The sequence below is a fragment of the Scatophagus argus genome, chromosome 3 (genome assembly GCF_020382885.2).
Source record: "Scatophagus argus isolate fScaArg1 chromosome 3, fScaArg1.pri, whole genome shotgun sequence".
Classification (NCBI taxonomy): domain Eukaryota; kingdom Metazoa; phylum Chordata; class Actinopteri; family Scatophagidae; genus Scatophagus; species Scatophagus argus.
Window position 1 is genome coordinate 2,256,403 of NC_058495.1, and position 21,500 is coordinate 2,277,902.

A 21,500-nucleotide genomic window follows, 5' to 3' on the forward strand; every position below is an offset into this window, starting at 1 on the left:
GATATTTCTCATTTTTTTGCTGTATTCAGGACATTTCTGGGCATCAGCAAACCTGGAGAAAGATTAATTGTTGTCTCAGTCAGTCAGTAAATAAATAAATAAGAAAATACAAGCAGAGGACGCGGTCCATGTAGACACAAATTCTGCCACACACTTGTAGAGTTTCTTGTGCCTCTCCATCGTAAGTGATGGGAGAGAGTCTATATATTCTGTTTGTTTGTGTGTTTTAATTAGGTTCTGCATATGATGCCAAACTATAGGTTCATTTCTGTCATTTCTGGTCTAGATTCTATTCAAAAGGCTTGAGGTCTGGCTTCAGAATGTGACATGGTACCGTCACTGCAATGGTGAGTGCCATCATTGGCATTCCAGACAGGAAGCAGAGGTGTCAAGCTCTGTTTATTGACCTGTCCAAAGTTTTTGATACTGAGGATCACCTTATTCTCAGTTAGAGGATAACTAGTATTTGTAAACTAAACAGACAAAAGCATTGGACCAGCTGACCATTACACATGACATTGCATTCTAAATACATGGACAGCTTTGCAGCTGTGGGAATTTGTGCCCATTCATGCAGTAGAGCATTTGTGAGGTCAGACACTGATGTTGGACTAAAAGGCCTGGCTGTCTTTATGCACTCACCTCTAACTGATTAAACATTTGTCATGGTGTGCCCAAAGGGTCTGTTTTAGGTCCACTTTCACAGAAGACAAAGGACTTCTGAATGAGACTCAGCTATCTTTTGAAAGAATCACATATCTGTGATTACAAACAGTAACCAACAATTACCGCATATTATGCCTTTACGATAAATCTTCTGTGCTGCCAGATTGTAATCCACCACAGACTCATTGGTTTTGCACCATGTGAAGCTCTCTATCAGCCTTCTGTACTCCTCTGCAAAAAAATAGTCCCCAAGTGAAGGCAGCATGTTTCTTGGACATTATTCACTGGAGAAGCAGGACACTTTTTGACTTTAATTGTAGAAGCTAAGCCAATACTTTTAAGCCACTGAGGTGCTACCACGCCAGAGCTCTAGTTGATACACTGATGACCTTGACAGATAAAGCATGGTGCGAGACGAACTTTGCAGTTAAACACTCAGTCCATTTAATATCCGTCAGATTTCATTTGCGTAAAACTCAAACATGATTTCACAAAAAAAACATGAATGTGCTTCTCTGACAACTCTGGCATATCAAACACTGCTTCAGTGGTCAAAAACTGCTTTCCTTCTGGGTGGAGCATCTGATCTGGTACAGACTGGTTCCTGTTTATACTCTCATGCGCTCCATCCCTCAATTCGGACTTGACACAGCATCCATTTATAATATCTGTCTGTGTTATAGCTCCTACAATAACTTTGATTTCATAATACTGTTTATTAAATTCTTCCAGTCTTCACTGAATATACAATATTATATGAGTCTGAACAAACATGGATGTAAACTACATCTTGGCTGGTTTGCAGAGGCATACAACCACCAGGTGGAAATTCTACTTTGAAATAAAAAACGGTCAGACTTGAGTCTGGTGTCAGTAGACTTATTTGATGATCAGTGGTTGTAGTCTGCAGTTGTCACTGATACAGTAATGAGCTCAGCATAGTTTGAAATGTCCTGCATGCACAATGTTAAACATTAATTATAGATCCATATTATCATAAACATTCAAACCAGGATTGTTGTCCATGTGCTTGTAGTGAGTGTAAATTGTTGCAGTGAACACCACACACACACTCTGCCCTCTCCAGTCATCTTCACCAGCTGCACACATATGAAAAGTCTGGAAATAAAGCTAGTGACAACTCTCACACAGTCATTACACTCCCTATTTCTTTAAGAGTCCAGATCATACTTAAGGCTAAGTTAACCATAATCAAACTAAATAAAGAAACTGTGTTCATCAAACTTGTGGGAGATACCACCACCTGTCATGATGTGAAGTGCTCAGTCCTCTGTGTATGAATACTGTGGTGACACAATGAACAGTGTGCTTTCTAACCTCTGCCTCACCCACAAGCATCTTGATTTTTGTGTCAAAAAAAAATCTTTTCTTTTTTTTTTTATCTTCCAGTCATTTGTTGACATGATTCACCATAGAGAACCACTGATCTGCAGCCTCATTTCTATGAAGTTGAACTATATAAATCAGCATTCATGAGATGCTTTGCATTAGCCATTTATGGTTAAATGTGGGTGTATGTAGGGTAAAACATTAAGCTGATCCACATGCCCACTTTTTCAAATGGATGGAGATTTATAAAGGGAACACTGCCTGTAGGCACAGTTTCATAGATCAGATTCTTCTTTTAATTTTTATTTATTTATTCATTTCGGTGCATGCCGTTTTCAGCTTTTTGCACATGCACGTGTTTGTTATGGATCCTACGCACTGTTTTATAAATGAGACCCCTGGTCAGATGTGCAGAGTCTGGATGCTCTGAAGTGTTAAATGAAGTCTGTAATGAAGCCCAGAAAGCATCAGTGCTGCCTGCTGCTTTAATGTCAGAGCACAAAAATCACAAACAGGATGGAAATAACTGGAGAGCAGCAGGAGCCAGACGGCAGCTCAGCATTTATCTGTACACGACCTGTGATGTGATGGACACTAAAGACTCTGAAGAATATACTATCGTTTAGGCATAAAATTATTCCTAACGATTGTATTTTAAAAACATGAAACATGAATGTAACTGTCTATAGTCTGCAGTACAACTGGACAAATGCCAGTGAGGGATTCTTTACTCTATTAAAGAACAGAGTCTTTGTATAGCTGCTTGGTCAGCTCAAATCAACCCAGAACCTTGACTACTTCTACTGTATGGTGTGCCAGTCTGTGCCATTCCAGTCTAGCATTGCACATGTTGTTTCCATTGATAAATGTGGCACGTTCACCATCAAATTTACCATTCATTGTAATTTCTGGAGAGTCATTTATTTTGAACATGCATTTAATGAAATCAGATTTTACGTGGTATAGCTAATTAATGTTTGCTCTGTGACTGGCTATAAACTTTCCACCTGATTCGTTTTAGATAAAGGAACCCTGTAAAAGGGTCTTAATTATGCTTTTGATGGTTTCATACATGATATCATGCCCAAAAGACTGAGGCTAAAACTAACTGGCCCGGTAGTTGATGATCCATGTAAAGACGTGGTAATGAAGGAACAGAATTGTTTTTGTACTGTAGTGCAGAGCTAGTTAGCCGTAGGATATTATTATTGTTCATTATAGTTTTAAAAATAAAATGTAATCAAAATGTGACGTACATTACCATGGACTCCTCGCATTTCTTTTTATTAACTTTATTACATGAGATGAATGAGGTCTGAGTTAGGATTGGTTAAAGAACAGCAACATGTAAAACCTTTTGCTGCTGCTGAAAGAATAGATTTACAGAGAAATTTCTCTTGCATTTTAGAGATTTCTCTGCCGTAACAGAGGACAAAGGTCACACATCTGTGTTCATGTCATTGGCAGAGATGCATAACATGAACTTGCAGCGGAAGAGCAGCGTGATGAATCCTGTTTCAGTTTTAGTTGCAAGATGATAATCATCCTTCAAGGTTCAGTCATCAAAATCCTCTTTAGATCAATAGATCAGGAAGGGGAGCTGGGGAGTTTCTCTGACCTTCTGGATTCTGTAACATCTGTGCTCATCTTTCAGGTTTCATGACCCGTTTCTGTTTTCTGACATTTTTCTAGGTACCTGAGGCTATCTCTAAATGCCAGCGTGCAGGTATCACTGTACGTATGGTTACCGGAGACAACATCAACACTGCCCGCGCCATTGCAACAAAGTGCGGTATCATACTGCCCGGGGAGGACTTCCTGTGTCTGGAGGGCAAGGAGTTCAACCAGCAGATCAGAAACGACAAGGGAGAGGTGAGATGAGTACAGAAACGTTTAACTGCCAGGTACCTCAACAAATAAGCATGTAATTAGACATTGCGTGAACCACTCGATGACTCCAGAATTCACAAGGCTGAGTGACGTCCTTGTCTCTAACATGTTAGCATTAGAGCATGTGCTTCCTTATCCAGCAGATAAAGAGCATCATTGGCATCCCGTTGCAGCCCAGGAGGCTGTTGCAGCAGCTGTGGAAGTTTGATTGTAGTGTTGGAGCTATACTTTAAATTAAAAAAAAAAAAAAAAAAAGAAAAGCTCTTGCAAATTATTCCAACACATTTAAGGTAGAAATTAAAATATTCACCTTCTTTAGGAGGTACTTCTTACTTATTATTAATTATTTCTTACTATGAGCAGTAGTTATTGTCCCATATTAGCTGAAGGCCAAAGCAACTCTCTGCTCGACGATATTTTTATCAGACTGGACTGACTGAAATTGTAGCCTCATCTTTAGAAAACAGAAACAAAGTGCTGAGTTCAGTGTTAAACTAACTAGTTCCAACGTAGCAGTTAGTAGTGACTGTAGTGCAAACAATACTGGACTTTTAAGGCCAATACTGATATACATAAAAATCAGATCAATTCAGTTCAGTTTACTTATATAGTGCTAATTCTCAACAATAGTTATGTCATGACACTTTCCTATTACAGCAGGTCTAGACCAAACCCTTTAATGAGTTAATGGCATCAGTAAAATCAAGTCAAACTTAATCATATTAAACTTGATTAACCTGTTTTTCATGTTTTACGTTCCCAGGTGGAACAAGAGCGTCTGGACAAAGTCTGGCCTAAATTGCGTGTTCTGGCCCGTTCCTCACCGACAGACAAACACACGCTTGTCAAAGGTGGGTTCATTCTAACAGGGATCGTTTTATATGTTGGATGCTGTAAACTGTTTGGCATGTTTTGCTGTTGACTGCATGTGTGTTTGTCATTGCTCACGAGGTGAGATCAGCGTAGTTTTAGGCCATCACATGTTGGTATCTCAAACTGAACTCTTGTAAATAGTTGTTTCCTGATTGTGTTTCTAGCATTTTAACAGAAAGAGAGAATCAGTTTGCTCGTGTCTTTTCTGAAATACACTAATAAGTTCATACGCTCATTTAAAAGGAGAATTGTCTTTTGGTTCCACTCTGTTGATCAGGGATCATTGACAGCACGGTGGGTGAAACCCGACAAGTGGTGGCAGTGACAGGTGATGGTACTAATGATGGCCCCGCCCTCAAGAAAGCTGATGTCGGCTTTGCCATGGTAACCACTTCTTTGTTGTTGTTTTTTTTCTCCCAGCTCTTCACTCATCTGTTGGTCCAGTTCTGCGTCATTAACAAAAGAGAAAGAACAACTTTGACTTAATTACATATCCAGTGCAGCCATGAAATAGGTATTTTTTTCTCTGAACATCATCCAAAATAACTCTTGAGTTTAATGCCATGAATTCATTAAGATAACGGTGAAAATAATGGAATAACAAATCAGTAAATGATGAGCTTGAATGCCTCGGCTCATCGGCGTGGTGCGGTCCCAGTCTTCTTCTCCCAGTCTGCTGCCATGTTCCTGTTTTTATTCTCCACAGACCAACACACACATGGAGTGAGAACACTGAGACTGGTTCTGTCTTTTATATTTTTGTTTTTTGCTCTCTTATATACAGTAAATAATAAAACTTAAAAAAGAAAGTCTAACATCCTAGTCACAGACTGGTTAGAGACATACATAAGCTAACCATAAAATTGGTCAGTGATCTCAGACAAATCCAGGGTGTCAAACTGGCTCAGCAGTCTAGAAGCTAAAGCCTCTCCTAGTGTAGCATCAGATCACCTGGTGATTGAGACAGAAGACAATGAAATTTTAAAAAATGTCCGTCTTTGTTATTCTTTCCAACAATCACTGGGTCCAAATAGCCCTCAATGCACTGCGTTAACTATTAAATTATTCTGGTTTAATTTTGTTGTCTGTCAGGTTTGGATGATCATAAAATGTGTGTTTTTCATAACACAAGGAGACTAGTGTATTAGGTGAGAGCGACATAGTAGCTGTTTCTAGTTAAGCAAAAACGATTTTACGCTTCTTTTTGTCTTGTCTGGGGTCCTTTTTGTAATCTTGTCAGACACTGAATAACAATGATAACAGCTAGTTGTTGGATCCTGGTCGGAGCTAGCTGATTCTATGATTAGCCAGTCTGTGTGAACATTATGTGTTCATAGGCATGGAGGACTGATCCTGAAGGCATCCACAATCTACTTTTCAGTTGTGATTTCTAACGTATATACATTACATAGATCATGATATTACGGAGGTGAAAAGAAAATATATCCCATATTGTTGTAGTGTTTTCTGTGTCCTGTATAAAATTGTCATTTGGGAATTGACATTCGACATTCCCCACAAAAAAAGCTGAGGTTGGGGAGTGACAATAATAATGAAATTAATGAAAACTAAACTAAACCCTGAATGAAAATGAAAAACTGCATTGACAAAATCCATGAAAATATTTTATTATTAAAACTAATATTAAAATCTTTTATTCTTTTCACTGTGGTTCTTAGACAGTACAGTCTGAAAGCAATAGCATGCCAATCTAAGACATGTGCCTGTGATTAGGCCTGTAAATAAGGGGTTTGTTGGTTCTGATTTAGTCGGGAACCCACAGCAGTGCCCACTTCATCTGAGATTTACTGCTGAAACAGACACTCAGCGAAACTGTCGTCTATGAACGACACAGCTGCTGCTAATATTTGTTCAGATCATTTATTCTGTTCTATCAGAAATTTTTCACAGTGCATCATTTCTCCCAGCTGACATAAGAGCACACTGAGCAAATGATCAGATGATGGCTGATGCTGAGGAATTAAAGACACAGAACAGGGCCTGTGGACGAGCTGTGTAACATCAGCTGCCTGCTCTGTGTGTTGGTGTGACCTTTATTTATTAAGGAAAGTCATCTGAACACCCGTGTCTCCTGCAGGCTGCTGAGCAGCTGTTGTGCTGTCAAATAGCACTCTGACAGTAGCTACTGTTCCTAGACACATCACAGAGGCAGTCTGGGAATTTAAACAAGTCGCCTTCCAGTACTAATGTGTCCCAGCTGGAATGTTTTCCATTTGCACCCGAGTGTCCCTTTTCACTTATCACCTTCGAGCTGGAAAACAGAGAGAGATGTACATGTGTCTGTGTGGGAGAGCGTCACTCTGCAGAGAGCCACAGCAGTTCACATCACAGCTTCTTCATGGCTGCTGTTGACCTGAGAATGGTTCTCTTAGTGATTGAGTTAAAAGTATTCTCAATTAAAGCTTTGTACACTTTACACATACTAGCTGTGTTATTCTTTAACCCAGGGGTATCAGACTCAGATCATCAGGGGTTGTTTTCTTCAAAAAGCTGGGTGTATGTTTTTTAAACTACACCCACTCTGAGGTGAGCAGCTGCTCTGTCCCTCTCCTCTGCCTTGTACCTGTCATGCTGCTTTGCAGGTACAGAAGAATAATGGTGCTGAGGCTGTAGTCTGGAGTGCAGCTGCTCTCTCCTGCTGAGACAGGAAGTACTCCACAATCAGTTTTCCACTTCTCATGAACCCCTGCTGGACCTTTCTTTTAGGTTTTGGAAAGGGCGCTTTGGTGTCACAGTCCAGGAGTTTATGTTGACCAGTTGCACAGCTGAGCACAGCAGCATTCTCCAAACTTTTTAGCTTTAAACGCTGACCCCGTGGCACCGCTAATTAAAGTTTGCTTAGTGTGAAGTAAAAAGATAATTTCGTGTTCTGACTTTGCAACTTCGTTAGAAAATGAAATGCTCCTTCTGATGTCAAAAACGGCGCAAAAATAGGAACTGAGGTTATGATAGAACAACAGGCAACTTGTAATAATGTTAAGTTTAATAAAATATACAGCCAGTTAAGAGTTCAGTGCAGTGCATTACAGTTCACAGCAGTTTGGTAACTGTTTGGAGATTTTTGATCGACTCCAGTCTGACATGTTTCCATCTAAATTCATAAACCAGGATCTGTCCCCATCTGCTTCTTTCAGGGAATCGCTGGCACTGATGTGGCAAAGGAGGCATCTGACATCATCCTGACTGACGACAACTTCACCAGCATTGTCAAGGCCGTCATGTGGGGAAGAAACGTCTACGACAGCATCTCCAAGTTCCTGCAGTTCCAGCTGACCGTCAACGTAGTGGCCGTAATCGTGGCATTCACCGGCGCCTGCATCACACAGGTAGGCTGAAGGCTGTACGCTTATGTAAATTTGGGATTATTACAATAATTACTACTATAATGATGGACAGGTTAACACATGATTCTGCTGTTACAGCTGAAATGAACCAGTAATTTTTGCCACTCCTCTGCGCCTTAACAAGAGACATGGAGAGAATGAAACAGTGGTGCACGGTGAATAAAGAGAGAGAGTGGTGGTGAATCGGAAACAAAACACCGTTTTCTGTCTTATTCTGTATTCTCTGTATTACAAAATTTAATTAAAGAGTTAATTAGAGTTTGGTCTTGTTTCACAGGGGTTGCGTTCTAAAAATCAATTAAACCCTTCCAAACCTCGTGACGTGTTTGATTTATCCTGTCTCTCTGCTCCTGCCTGTCTCTGTGCACCTCACACAGACAGACCTGCAGCATTTTATATTTACTGTAAACTTGCTTTATTTTCACATTAAACTGCAGCTCGCTGTTTGACACGTCATGTTCCTCTGAACAGAAATACTCGTTCCTGCTGTGGGATTAGCTGCGCTCTAAGCTGCTAACTGCGTTAGCTCTTAGCTCCCTTAGCCAAACATGAACTAAACTGCAGGACTCAGTGGCTGCTAACAGCTAACCTCCTCTCTTACCAGCTAGCCGTTTGTGACTGAGGGGAAAGATGAGAAGATATGCTCCAATGTGATCAGCGCTCTGTAGTTTGTCATTTGCTAAGCAATACAGTTTGTCCCAGTCAGATACTGTTCAAGCCCTGCAGTCCACTATGGCAGACAGGTTGCCTGATGTTGTTGAAAGATGAATCGCGTTGAGCTCTGTCTAATAAGATGCATAAAAAAATCTAATTTTCCTTAACATGAGGTTTACTGTCTTCATGTTCTTGCCGTCAGTCAGCTGATTCAACCTGATTCAGGACGAACACGTGAATGAGTTTCAAAGGACGAGTTGAATGAATGTGTTACATGGCATAGTGGCTGCACTGTGGTCTGCTCAACTGTTGGTAAATCAGTATATATATTATATTTCTCCACGTGCATGGAACTGAGCTAAAGCTTGCATCTTGATAATTATTTTACATTTTGAAGGTTTACTGTTTTGATCAAATCTCCAGAGGGGCCAGAAAAAGAAAGACATGTTTAATTTTGATTGTCTCAGAGCGCCGAGGATGCAAGGCAGCTGTGTCACATGTTTTTGTTTCATAATGTGTCTCTGATCAGGAAACTGAACTCCTGACACAATAAAAAAAAAAAAGTAACTTGCAGCTGTGTATTAATTGAAAGGCTCACAGCTGGCAAGACTGATAACTAACAGGTTTACAGAGTAGAGAGCACAAAGTAGGCTAAGATACAGCCTGAAACCATGGCAACACATCGCCATCATAATCCGGAAATATAACAGGGACTCAGCAGGTCTTTGGTCTCTGTGCTGTGTTTACACTCAGTGATCATTAATGGCTTGTTTCTGTTCGGCCACTGATATTTTGCCACACATCATTAAAAGATGGTGCACTGATTTATGTCTTTATTGCACAGAGGATTGTTGCATCTCCATAGGTCTGGTTTGAAAAGTGGATTGGGTCCTATAAAATGTGTGTGTGTGTGTGAATGCTACATTCAAAAGCATTTGAAAAATGGTAGTATAGCTATAAAATGAAAATCCTATGTAAATCTCCACATTCTTAAAACACTAACCCAAGTTTTACACATCAAAGCCTGTTTACAGTTCTTGTGCTGCTGCATATGTGAAATCTGTTTCCATTTGTGGCTTCAGGGGGAGCTGTGTGAAGTCTGCTAAACCGCCACAAGTGATGTCACTTGTATCAGTGTTGGCTTCGGTCTGGAAACTACATGTTTGAAAATGGAAAACAAATTGTAGACGTGGAGAGAAAGCAGTGAGCTTTCATTAGCATACACCTGAATCTGCGACCAAACGGTTCACGCACAATTTGTATGCTTGAATTGCCTGCAAGTAATAAAAGCAATATCACGATCCAGATGATATGCATAATGTTAAGTATTGCTATGAAGAGCAGGCATATGGAGAACAGAAGTGTGAGGTATCAGATTCATGGAGACGGGACAATAAACTGGTCTGTAATTAAGGATGTAAAATACACTCAAGATGATTAATGGGGCTCCTCAGGCGGACACGTCGCCCCACCAGAAACATCCAGACAGTAGGACACAGATTCTTAACGTTATTTTCACAACATCTTAATTTTGATATTAAGTTAGTAAACGTCAGCATGGGAAAAATGAATTATCATCAAAATCTGATCCACACAAGCCTAATAGGAGTGCAATGCCACATCACTTGAGAACTCTGTTAAAGTCATGTTTATTTTCATTGATAGAGACCTGACACTGTACAGTGGATCATGATGTTTTTGCGTCTTTACTACCAAGACTGTTCTGTTCTTTACTGTTGCATCTCCGACTGTTCAGTTCAGCATTGTTTTAGGAGAATATCTACTGCTGACGGCTGTGGTGGGAGGCATTACGCCCCGTTGAGCGCGATAGAAGTGATGGAAATTCTTCAAATTTAGCACAGAAATCCACTTGGACTCATGGATAAACTGATTAGATTTTATTGGCCACTGGTGGTCACTGTGACGTCACAAAACACATATTTGGCCACAACTCAAGAATTTATGCACTAAGTATGACGGGGCTGTGGCCTAGAGGTTGGAGAAGCGGCTTGTGATCGGAGGGTCACCGGTTCGATTCCCCCACCGGACGGGCAGGAAAAATTTGGGTGTGGTGGAGTGATTAATGCGAAAAAAATGCCCCCCCCTTCATTAGCCAGCCGATGTGCCCTTGAGCAAGGCACTTAATCCCCCAATATGCTCCCCGGGCGCTTGATGCTGCCCACTGCTCCTGTGTGTGTTTCACTGCATGTAATTTGCCGGGTGTTGCATGTGTGTGTTCAACTAAGGATGGGATAAATGCAGTAGTAAAATTCAGTATGTGTGTATATAAAAATATATATATATACTGCCAATAAAAGTTGATTCTTCTTAAAGAAATTTTACAAAATGATGAAGTGATGACATTTTATATCCAAAAGATATAAGACATAAGAGAAATAGTTTTGGAGTAGCGTCTGCAGGTCTTCTTCTTCATGGTTGCATTTGTCCTCAGTGACATCCACCACAACATGTCCCTCCTGTGACTAGAGGAAGTACATTGAGCTCACATGACAAACATGACTGTTGACTTTTGGCTGTGGCCCACCACCACTAGGGCCCGCAGACATCATAACATCATGAGGCGACGCTCTGAGCGTGCTCACACTGTATGTCAAATGAATTTTAGATAGGCACAGTTGCATAGAAGGTCACAGCAAAGACACTAGCTTGCACTGGGCAAAGTGACCTGAGGTAAAGAAAAATGATTTCATTTGAATTGAAGCTGGCACTTATGCCATATCAAAACACACAGTGGCAAGAAGAAACAGAATAACAGAACAAGAACAAAACGGTGATATGTTTTATTTGCCATTTTCCGATAATTTGTTTGCTAACCGAGTTCTCCTCCTCCTACAGGACTCTCCTCTGAAGGCCGTCCAGATGCTTTGGGTCAACCTCATCATGGACACACTGGCATCTCTTGCTCTGGCCACCGAGCCGCCCACCGAGGCTTTGCTGTTGCGCAAACCATATGGCCGCGACAAGCCTCTCATCTCCAGGACCATGATGAAAAACATCCTGGGCCATGCCGTTTACCAGCTCATCATCATCTTCACCCTGCTCTTTGCTGGTAAGTTAAACACTTACAGAGAAGCTGCACAAACCAGATGAACTGTACAACCCAGATGGAAAAATAATCTGATCTTTAAGTTTTGGAATTACAGTTTCATTTGGAAGAATCAGAATGAATACTGAGCTCTTTATTGATTGTTGTCAAAAAACATTAATTGTTTTGTGGATATTTTCCTTCTTTATTTCCTCAGGTGAGAAGTTTTTCAATATTGACAGCGGCCGCAACGCTCCCCTGCACTCGCCGCCATCAGAGCACTACACCATCGTATTCAACGTGTTCGTCATGATGCAGCTCTTCAACGAAGTCAACGCCAGGAAGATCCATGGAGAGAGGAACGTGTTCGAGGGCATCTACAGGAACCCCATCTTCTGCAGCGTGGTACTGGGTACCTTCGCCCTGCAGGTATCTCTATCATCATCATCAACATCACATACATCAACAGCTAATGAAACATTTGGTATTCTCTTGATTATTTCCTGCAGCAGGACGGTGTACGTGGGACTGAGTCAAAACAAATTAGTGTGTTCACAGTAGTGGATGAACATGTCACCCAGTGCAACAGTATGACTCATTGATGTGTTTTTAATGGAGCTCTGTGGCACGGGAGAATAAGATGTATCAGGCTTTCGACACACAGACAATTTGTGCTAGTAGGATCAAGTCGATGTTGATCTGGGGCAGCACAAGGGATTTGTTGACAGTAAGAAAAATCCTGAATGTCATCAGACTAATCCTTTGTCCAATCCGCTATAGCAAAGTTCACTCGGCTAACGTGTCCCGTGTGTTTCTTCTCCCTCTCAGATCATCATTGTTCAGTTTGGAGGGAAGCCGTTCTCCTGCACGGCTCTGACCATCGACCAGTGGCTGTGGTGTGTGTTCATTGGTGTGGGAGAGCTGCTGTGGGGACAGGTGAGAACAGAACCAGAACCAGCAGTGTTTTGTTCTGAACAAACAGCATCAAAGCTGTTCTAAGAACAAACAACATGTACTGAGGAGAAGATGAAGAGGTGGCTACATGAGGTTTGTGGCAGAAAACTGTTGCCTGTCACACTTGTGCTGCTACAAGGTTGCCATCACAACCATCGCCATGGTAATGAGCTCGGCACATGAAAGCAGCGCACTCCTGTTTACGAGGACAGAGAGAAAACAAGCCCAGCATATCAGTCCCTTTGTGGATACACGCACGCACTAACACACCAGCACATGCATGATCCTGTTAATATGCACAGAGACACACACACACACACAGGCTTAGAAAGCATATGTTATATAGAAAGAAAGATCAGGCATAAGAAGTCTTGTGGGTTCAGTTGGAGGGCAGAGAGCGAGAGCGCAGAGGCAGAAACATGCTGACAGAAACAGACTAAATGGAGAACTCTTATTTTGGAGGTTAAATGTCTTTTGTTTCTAACAGAGAGGGAAGGTGACAGGAATATAAAATTTACAGCTGCAGCAAGAAGCTGTGTGGGTCTTTTTTCTCTTTTAATTGAACAATGAAACAACAGGACAAAAACCTGTAGAACTATACAGATAAAACATTATAATGGAAGTCTGTTTGATTAATCATAAAGTATGTAAATATAACGATGAAAACATAAATAAACCAGCACAACAATACATATTGTTCAGGGTTTAAAATCCTTTTTTCATTAAGTAATAAGGTTTTACAGTTCTGTCATTGTTTTTTTTTTTAATCATCAGCTCTTAAAGAAGCACTCCAGTGAGGTAAAAAAAAAAAAACCCGTAAAGAGTCTGATTCAAAAAAAAGACTGAAATTATAGAAGATGACATATCCTAACTTTAAATCCCTGAATGAGTCCAAAAGATCCAAAAACACTGGGTCTTGCATTTCCCATAATGCAAAACTGAATTGCTAAAACGCTGCCAGATAAACACTCTCATACTCCACACCTCTAATCTGTAATGCATACATTTGTCTCCAGTCCAAGTCTCTGAGTAATTCTGATGAAATCAGGCATCATCGTGTTCACTTTCTCCACCAGCAGCAGAAAATACGCTGAAACTCTTTTCATAGGCTTAGTAACTGGAATAACCGTTAATGTTTGTATTTTTTCTTTCAAACTCAGCTGATCACATCCATCCCCACCCACCACCTGAAGTTCCTGAAGGAAGCAGGCCACGGCATCACAAAGGAGGAGATCCACGAGGAGGAGCTGACGGAGGGGGCTGATGAAATTGACCATGCTGAGATGGAGCTGAGGAGAGGCCAGATCCTCTGGTTCAGAGGCCTGAACCGCATCCAGACACAGGTACGACCACCGTGTCTCGCCGTGACATCCAGCACGCTGCCAAGTCAAACTTTGTCACTCACTTTACTTTTCACTCTGAGGTTTTTCCTGATAAAAGGTTTCCAAAGTGGCAGTAATGGAGGTAATAACCTGACTCAGATATCTGTTGCGTCATTGGAGCTGCAGAAAACTTCAGTTACCATGGCAATGCAGGAGGTGTGTGAAAATGTGTGCTGTTTTGAGCACATTTACTCCAAATATTTCTGGAGTTTTTGAATTAAAACTGCGTAAACAACTAAACACGTTTGTTACAGAAAAATTCAACAAGAAATGTCACTAGACAAGCATGTACAGACAATATCAGGAACAATCACACATCTCTAAATATATCCAAAATGAAACATTTTAAGTCATTCAAGGGGATGAAAGTTTAAAGTTTAAAAGTCCTTTGTAATTCACTGCATTTACAGGGTGAAAGTAATGAGTTTCTCCAAGTTCTTTATTGTTATTTAGTTTTAGGGTAATTAGAGTTAAGCTGTCCTGCTCCCATGAACAGTAGTTTCAAATGTAAGAAGTAGGGTTGGGTATCTTTTAAATTTTATGGATGACCAATTCCAGTTTGGTTAAAAAAAACAAACAAAAAAAATGGTCAAATTTTTACATAATGAAAATATTTTTAAGTGTTTTCACCATTGTTTTATTAAAACAAGTCAAAGTTTTTATAAGTAAAGCCTGATATTATATACTGCTAAACAACATAAACTACATTAATCTTATTATTTATTTTATTTATTTTTTTCTGGAAATGTATGACACACACACACACACACACACACACACACAGAGCAAATTCCCAGTCTGTGTGATGGGCCACAGGGGAAGACAACACTGTGGAGGTGCTGCTGTTTACCTCCACTGAAGAATAAAAATATCCAACAAGCTTTTCTTTTTGTCCCATGCTAGATGTCACCTTTAATTTCTGTGTTTTAATAGAGTTGTTCTTACTGAAGCTCTGCAGCAGAGTGTGAAATTAACTGGCCAAGAATCAAAGCGGGTGTGTGTGTGTGTGCGTGCATGCGTGCGTGCGTGTGTGACATATGTGTCTATCCTCCTACAGGATAGATAACACTGAGCATTAGCATGTCCACAGGCAGTCCCATTCTGTCCCTGTGGGGTTCATTAGCCTTGATGCTAACACCCACCCACATAAACAACAGCCAATGTTCTCTCTCTCTGTCTCTGTCTTTCTGTCTCTGTCTTTTGCTCTCTCTCTCTCTCTCTCTCTCTCTCTCTCTCTCTCTCTCTCGCCATCTCTCACACACACACATACACACATAGTCAGCCTGAGAGGTCAGGTGTTTTTCTCTCAGCAGTGGAGCAGTGGACTAACTTGTACTTATTGTAGCCAGAAGGTAAACACATCTGAATTAATAATAACTAATATCTTTTTCTGCTTTGTCCTCTTGAGTTTTTCTGTTCCCTGCTTCCTCACGCAGAAAATTCAGAATGCTAACCGAGAAATTCAGACTTGTCTGGCGTTTTAATATCCTTCCAAATGTAGCCTTTTTCGAAACCACCAACAGTGTCTTTTCACAGTCATACAATCATAAAGTGGCGATAAATTATATATTCGTAATTGTGTATCAAATGACAATATGAAAAGGTTTGCTGATAATGATGAACTTACAGAGAATTATCACCTGAATCTGCAGCTCCCCTCAGCTTTACAGAAAGTTAATGAGCTTCATCTCATTGTTTAAATTACTGGTCAGTAACTTTACTGCTATGATTCTTTCTCAACACCTTCATAACGTTTTCATCTGCAGCAGTTTGATGTTTTTGGAGAAATAAAAACCCACTATAAACCTGCTCAGCCACAAACAGGAGACAAACACAGTTAGCAATTAGCTGGTGAACCAAGTGGAGCATTTACCAGCTAAAGAACCACAGATTTCCCTAAGGGGTTGGTAGAGACCAAATTCATAGCTAAAACAAAGTGAAAATTAGACCAAAAACACCACTCCAAATAAATGGTCATTTTGTTCCGTCACTGCTGAATGTGTAAATAAGCAACTGCAACATAAAGTCAAATTCTAGTTTTTCAATCTTTTGCCCTAAAATTATATATTCTGGTGTGTAAATTATTCATACTCACCAAAAGTTTTGGAATTCGTCCAGGAGATCACCCCAGTCAGCAGCTGTGTAAGGCTGCAGTGTCTATCTGGGACAACTCCACTAAAAGTTTTAGCCACTCACAGGTTGAGGTTGTTACTCTGATGTGTGACTGTGTTACAGAAACATCCCCACACAGAGAGAGACCTTTTTGTTGTTGTTTAACACAAACAAAAGTCTCACTCTGGGAAAAGTCTCACTCAGAATTCGGAAATCTGTTGCAGTTGTTGCCTCATCTACATTGTTTAAATCCGCTAAATATTCAGCCATCATTTTGCAAATAAATTCTTACAAGCACTTCCTCTCAGTAAACTCCGCTCTCCTCCTCCGACTAACGTTTCCAGGGTCATCTTCCTGCAGCAACTCGCCTCCAGCGAGATTTCAGAGCTTTGTGAGAGGTTTTTGTTTCTGAATAAACAAAAAAGGATTGTACTCTTAAACAAAAAATCTGTCTCGGTAGGGATTTTTCTCTAATGCTGTGAGGCACTTAGAGTAGCAATCTCAGCCAGTACGCAGTGATTGGCATCAATAGCAATTGACCAAGTTGCCCCAGAGGACTAAATTGCAGTTGCAGCCACTGCAGCCATGATCTGTTGGGCCAGTTCCGAAACCTTTGGCAAATATGAATCATTTACACACTAAAATATGTATGTCATGTTTAAAAGCTGAGGTTCACAGAGGTTCAACTGGATGAGAAATCCTGAAAGTACTCTGAAAGAAATAGAAATTAGAATTTTCAACTGCAATTATCTACAATTAACCATGACAATCATGCAATATGATCAGTAGCTCCTAAATGCATGGGTGGATTTGCGAGCTTGATTTGGGTTCAGTGAACCCAGATTCTGACACGTAGAATATCAGAAAGTAACCTTCACGTGACCCGTGACCTGCAGAGCGTAATGAGACGAGGAAATCATGCAAGAAGAAACAGAAATAAAAAATCTTGCCCTTTTATGCCTCTCCAATGCCAGACACACTGTTAAGAAAAGAGGAAGCTCTCTGTCTTTTCTCTTTCTGCCTGTGTATCTGTAATATCAGTCTGTCACCCTCCTGGGATGGGAGGATGGGAGGATCGAGGAGGAGGCACCGAAAGGCTGCAAGCTAATTAGGTTCTTATCTCTCCATGCTCCTCTTCCTGTCCTCCTCCTCTCTAATCCTTGCGGGCAGCGTTGTGCCGCTCAACGCCTCGACAGTCAAACACAGTGGGGGAATAATTGGTACAAGCAGCACCTCGCTGCTGAAACTTTATCAGTCATTCAAAGTGACACAGTTTCCCCTCTTCTTCCCGTCTTCTCTCAAAGTGCTTTGAGTCCAATTCAAAAGCTCTTTATTCATCGTTCTGTTTCTTCCTGCTTCCCTTCGTTGTATCACAGCCTCTTCTGGATTTTCACATTTTGTCTTTCACTAACTAAATGAATTCTTTCTCTCTTTCATTGCCTTTTCTCTCAAACTTTTTTCCCTATTCTTCTCTCTCTCTTCATCTCTCCCTCATTCACTCCTTCTTGACTTGGTTGAACCTCACGTTCTTCTGTGTCCCTGTACCCACATTCTGTAAACTGAATGATAATGTCGTGGTGCTGCAGAACAAACCACTACAGTGTAGAATATCCTATGGGAAAATGGGTTGCATAAAATATGTTTAAAAAGAAAGAAACAAGAATCACTCAACTGTCTGCCTGTTCCTGTGTCCTCTTTCTGCCAAAAACAGAAGAACTTAAAAGAGCAGTCATAAGATGAAGTATTCTTAGGAAATTATCTGGACATGTGGCATAATCTTCACCTGGTATTAACATATGATCCGTATCTGGATCAGGAACAACTCATTTTAGTGCGGTTGTATATTTTTCCATTGAGATTGGATCAGATCACCCTAACCACATCTGGATGTCGTTAAGACCATGTGGAGATGCCGTTTGTCTGATGACCAAGTACACAAACTCTGATAAGGCATTTAATGCCATTTTTCGATACTTGACTGTTTTTGCTGCAAAGGTTTATTTACCCTCTGTACCCAACTTTAGTGAAAACAGTTCATGAAACCTCTTCATGGCCGACAAATAGCCAACTGTTTATTTATTTATTTATTTATTTTCCATTTCTTTTCGGAGGGACACAGTTATTGTGTCAGAACAGCCCTTCCTGTTGTTAACACTCAGCAGCACCTTGATGAATGTCATTGTTGGCTCATCAGGATAAACAGCCACACTGTTTTAATATGTCAATTCTCCAGCAAAGCAGCAGTTTTCTAACATTCATCCTCTGGGTCAGCACATCCTGACTGCTGAGCCCAGACTGCTGCTTCTTCTTCTTCTTCTTCTTCCACGCCTGTCCGGCTTGTGTTGCACTTTTAAAACATGAAATATGATTACTGACCTTAAAAACCTGTCAAACCTCACTATCCAGCCTCTTTAACACCTTCTCTAACCTCTCAAGAAAGTCTTTCTTCCCTTCCTGTGTCATCTGCCCTGTCTCCTCGCTCTGTCTCTGTCTCTCTGCTATCTAACAGTGTTTTGTGGCTGTCCTTCCTTCAGATGGATGTGGTCTATACCTTCCAGACGGGCCAGGCGCCGGTGCCCGGTGCCCTGCGCCGCCAGCCCTCCGTCGTCAGCCAACACAATGATGCCACTGCCGCCAAAACCCTCTCTAGCCCCACCCACGTAGGGCTTAGCTCCTCCTCCTCTCTCACCAACTCAGCTGGGGCTGCGCCCCCTGCTGCTGCTGCTTCCTCCTCTACTGCAGGCAGTGAGTCGGTGACGGGAAGCCAGCTAACACCTTGCTTCTTCTGGCTGGACTCTCTTTTTCTCTTTTTGATCTGCATGAAACACTTAACGCTGCATAACTCAGCAACACTCATTCCTCACTTGTTTCTGCCATCAGCAGGTGTCTGCACATTCTGAACTAATCTGAGATATTTGAAGGATTATCTTAGCTGTTATTATACATTGTAGTCTTATTAAGCCTGATGGTGGTTTACATAAAGATGGAACTGATGTGACTGAATTGTCCAAGTTGTTTAGAGTAAATATTAGTATATAATTTTTAGAAGAGTGACTGTGTTCTACAGATTGACTTTGGAAAGTGCTGAAACGCTCACTCAACACCAGTCAGGATTAGTATTTCATCCAGATTTCAACTGATAATACTGAATAAATGCCTAAATCAATGAATAAATAAATCTTTTTTGCCCATAGTAAGTGTATTATCTACTGTTATCTAATAGATGGCGGTCAGTTTGCCCTCAGGCAGGTCTTACCAGTAGGGACCTGAAGCCATCATATTGATATATGCTCTCCTCAATGCCTCCAGACTCCTTCGACAAAAGCATCAAACATCGTTTGCGCTAACCTTTAATGTGCAGAGCTGGTGTCAGGGCATGCTTAGCGGAGCTTAGCATAAAGACTGGAAGCAGTGGCAAACATCTAGCCTGGTTCAGACACACACTTCCTAACACCTCGAAAGCCTTGCCAATTAACTCACTGCATCCTTTTCAACTGTGTGAGAACAGAAATGTTAAAACCATCAGTACCTGAAACGATGTATTTCTGGGTTCATGTCTGTCTTAGGAGCGAGTGGTGCCACAGAGCACAGAGTAGGGAAGTCTTAAAAGACAATCAAAACATTATTAGTTTCAATCTTTTCACTGATATACATAGAATAAAAGCAGCTTTATTCCTGAAATGAAAACCACCTAATAATAGATGAACTTGCAGACAGCCTGTTCACCTTAACCCCCATCTGAAACCATGTCTAACTTCACACTGTTTCCGTGTGCTTCCTGCTTCACCTTCTTCTGCTGTATCTCTTCCCCCTCCATCTTAATCTCTTCCCCTCTTTTTTTTAATACCTTTCCTTTCATCACTGCCCTCCCAGGCTGCTGCTTCTCCTCCTCTTGCATGTCGTGGAGATTTAAACCCTTAACATGCGTCTCTTAACCCTGATGTGACTTGCTGCCCGACGAGTCGAGGACATATCACAACTGTTGGCGCACATGGCCAACGTCACGAGAAAGAAGTCGTGAATCGCTGTGATTCACGACAGAGAGAAGAAAAGAATCCCTTTTCTGTTTTCTTTGTGTTTTTTTTTTTTTTCCTGGAGGCGACAGCCTGGGCACCAAGATAATTTTATGGGTTAATCCTGAGCAGGGTTAAATCTGTCAGGCTCAGCAAGTCTCTCATGGTTTAACAGCCAAGAGCTTTTTAACTTGTGAGCGTTGTGTGTGTGTGTGCATGCATGTGTGTGTGTGTGCATGCATGTGTGTGACAGTTGCATATATGTTCTAAGCCGCAGTGCTCAGCTGCAGCTCTCCTGTGGTTCAGTAATAGAGAGCTTTGAACTGCAGGGTTATTAATTATGATGAAGAGTCTGCTGGTGCGTGTAAATCAGTGTGATCAGCTGCAGCCTCGGTGGATTCATGACAGAAGAAGCGACTTCAGTCGGAGAGAAGAGACCAGCTAGAGGACAGAATGATGCTAACTCTGAATGCGATTTTAAAGACTTAACAGTGTGCGTGTGTTTGTTGTTTTTCCCAAGTGTGTGTGTGTGTGTGTATTTGTTGTTTTCTGTGCGAGTGCTGACACCATCAACGTGGAATTACCAGTTGGCAAAGTGGGACTCATTTATAGATACTTATTTCTACATCAAAATTTGAATTATCGCAAAGTTGTTAGTGAATTTGGCCCACTAAGTTAATCTCTTTGTTTTTAAATTTTCCTTCTTATCTGCAGTGCTGTTTGTCCATTCACATTGTTTTGGTGAGAGTCACAGAGTTTTGGAGATATCAGCTGTAGGGATGAATACCTTCTCTTTGATTTCATGGAACACGATGAGACTTCACTTGTGATGCTCAAAATGCCCGGAAAATACATTTAAAAAACTCAGCAGCAATGTGTGTTTCCAGAAGTCGTGACCCAGTTAGATAATCCACAGACCTTGTCGTGAACAATTTGCTTTAAGAAGAAGAATCACATTGACAGTATATATATTTTTACATACACACACTGAATTTAACCCATCCTTAGTTGAACACACACATGCAAATTACATGCAGTGAAACACACACAGGAGCAGTGGGCAGCATCAAGCGCCCGGGGAGCATATTGGGGGGTTAAGTGCCTTGCTCAAGGGCACATCAGCCAGTTAAGGGGGGGGGGCATTTTTCACATTAATCACTCCACCACACCCAAATTTTTCCTTCCCGTCTGATGG

General features: G+C 41.1%; 1 protein-coding gene across 7 annotated transcripts in view; it reads left to right on the plus strand.

Annotated features, from left to right (window-relative positions):
* LOC124054618 (plasma membrane calcium-transporting ATPase 1-like) overlaps window positions 1-21,500 on the plus strand; it is a 93,389-nt gene that overhangs the window by 65,445 nt on the left and 6,444 nt on the right. For 4 of the 7 annotated variants that reach the window (XM_046380860.1, XM_046380820.1, XM_046380840.1 and 1 more), the window contains 8 exons: window positions 3,709-3,888; window positions 4,670-4,757; window positions 5,057-5,163; window positions 7,935-8,126; window positions 11,655-11,868; window positions 12,062-12,273; window positions 12,673-12,780; window positions 13,959-14,141. In XM_046380860.1, coding sequence (XP_046236816.1) covers window positions 3,709-3,888; window positions 4,670-4,757; window positions 5,057-5,163; window positions 7,935-8,126; window positions 11,655-11,868; window positions 12,062-12,273; window positions 12,673-12,780; window positions 13,959-14,141 — 1,284 coding nt within the window. Of the gene's footprint in view, window positions 1-3,708; window positions 3,889-4,669; window positions 4,758-5,056; window positions 5,164-7,934; window positions 8,127-11,654; window positions 11,869-12,061; window positions 12,274-12,672; window positions 12,781-13,958; window positions 14,142-18,826; window positions 19,038-21,500 lie in introns of all 7 variants that reach the window. The other 3 variants (XM_046380850.1, XM_046380870.1, XM_046380879.1) reach the window with 2 other exon arrangements.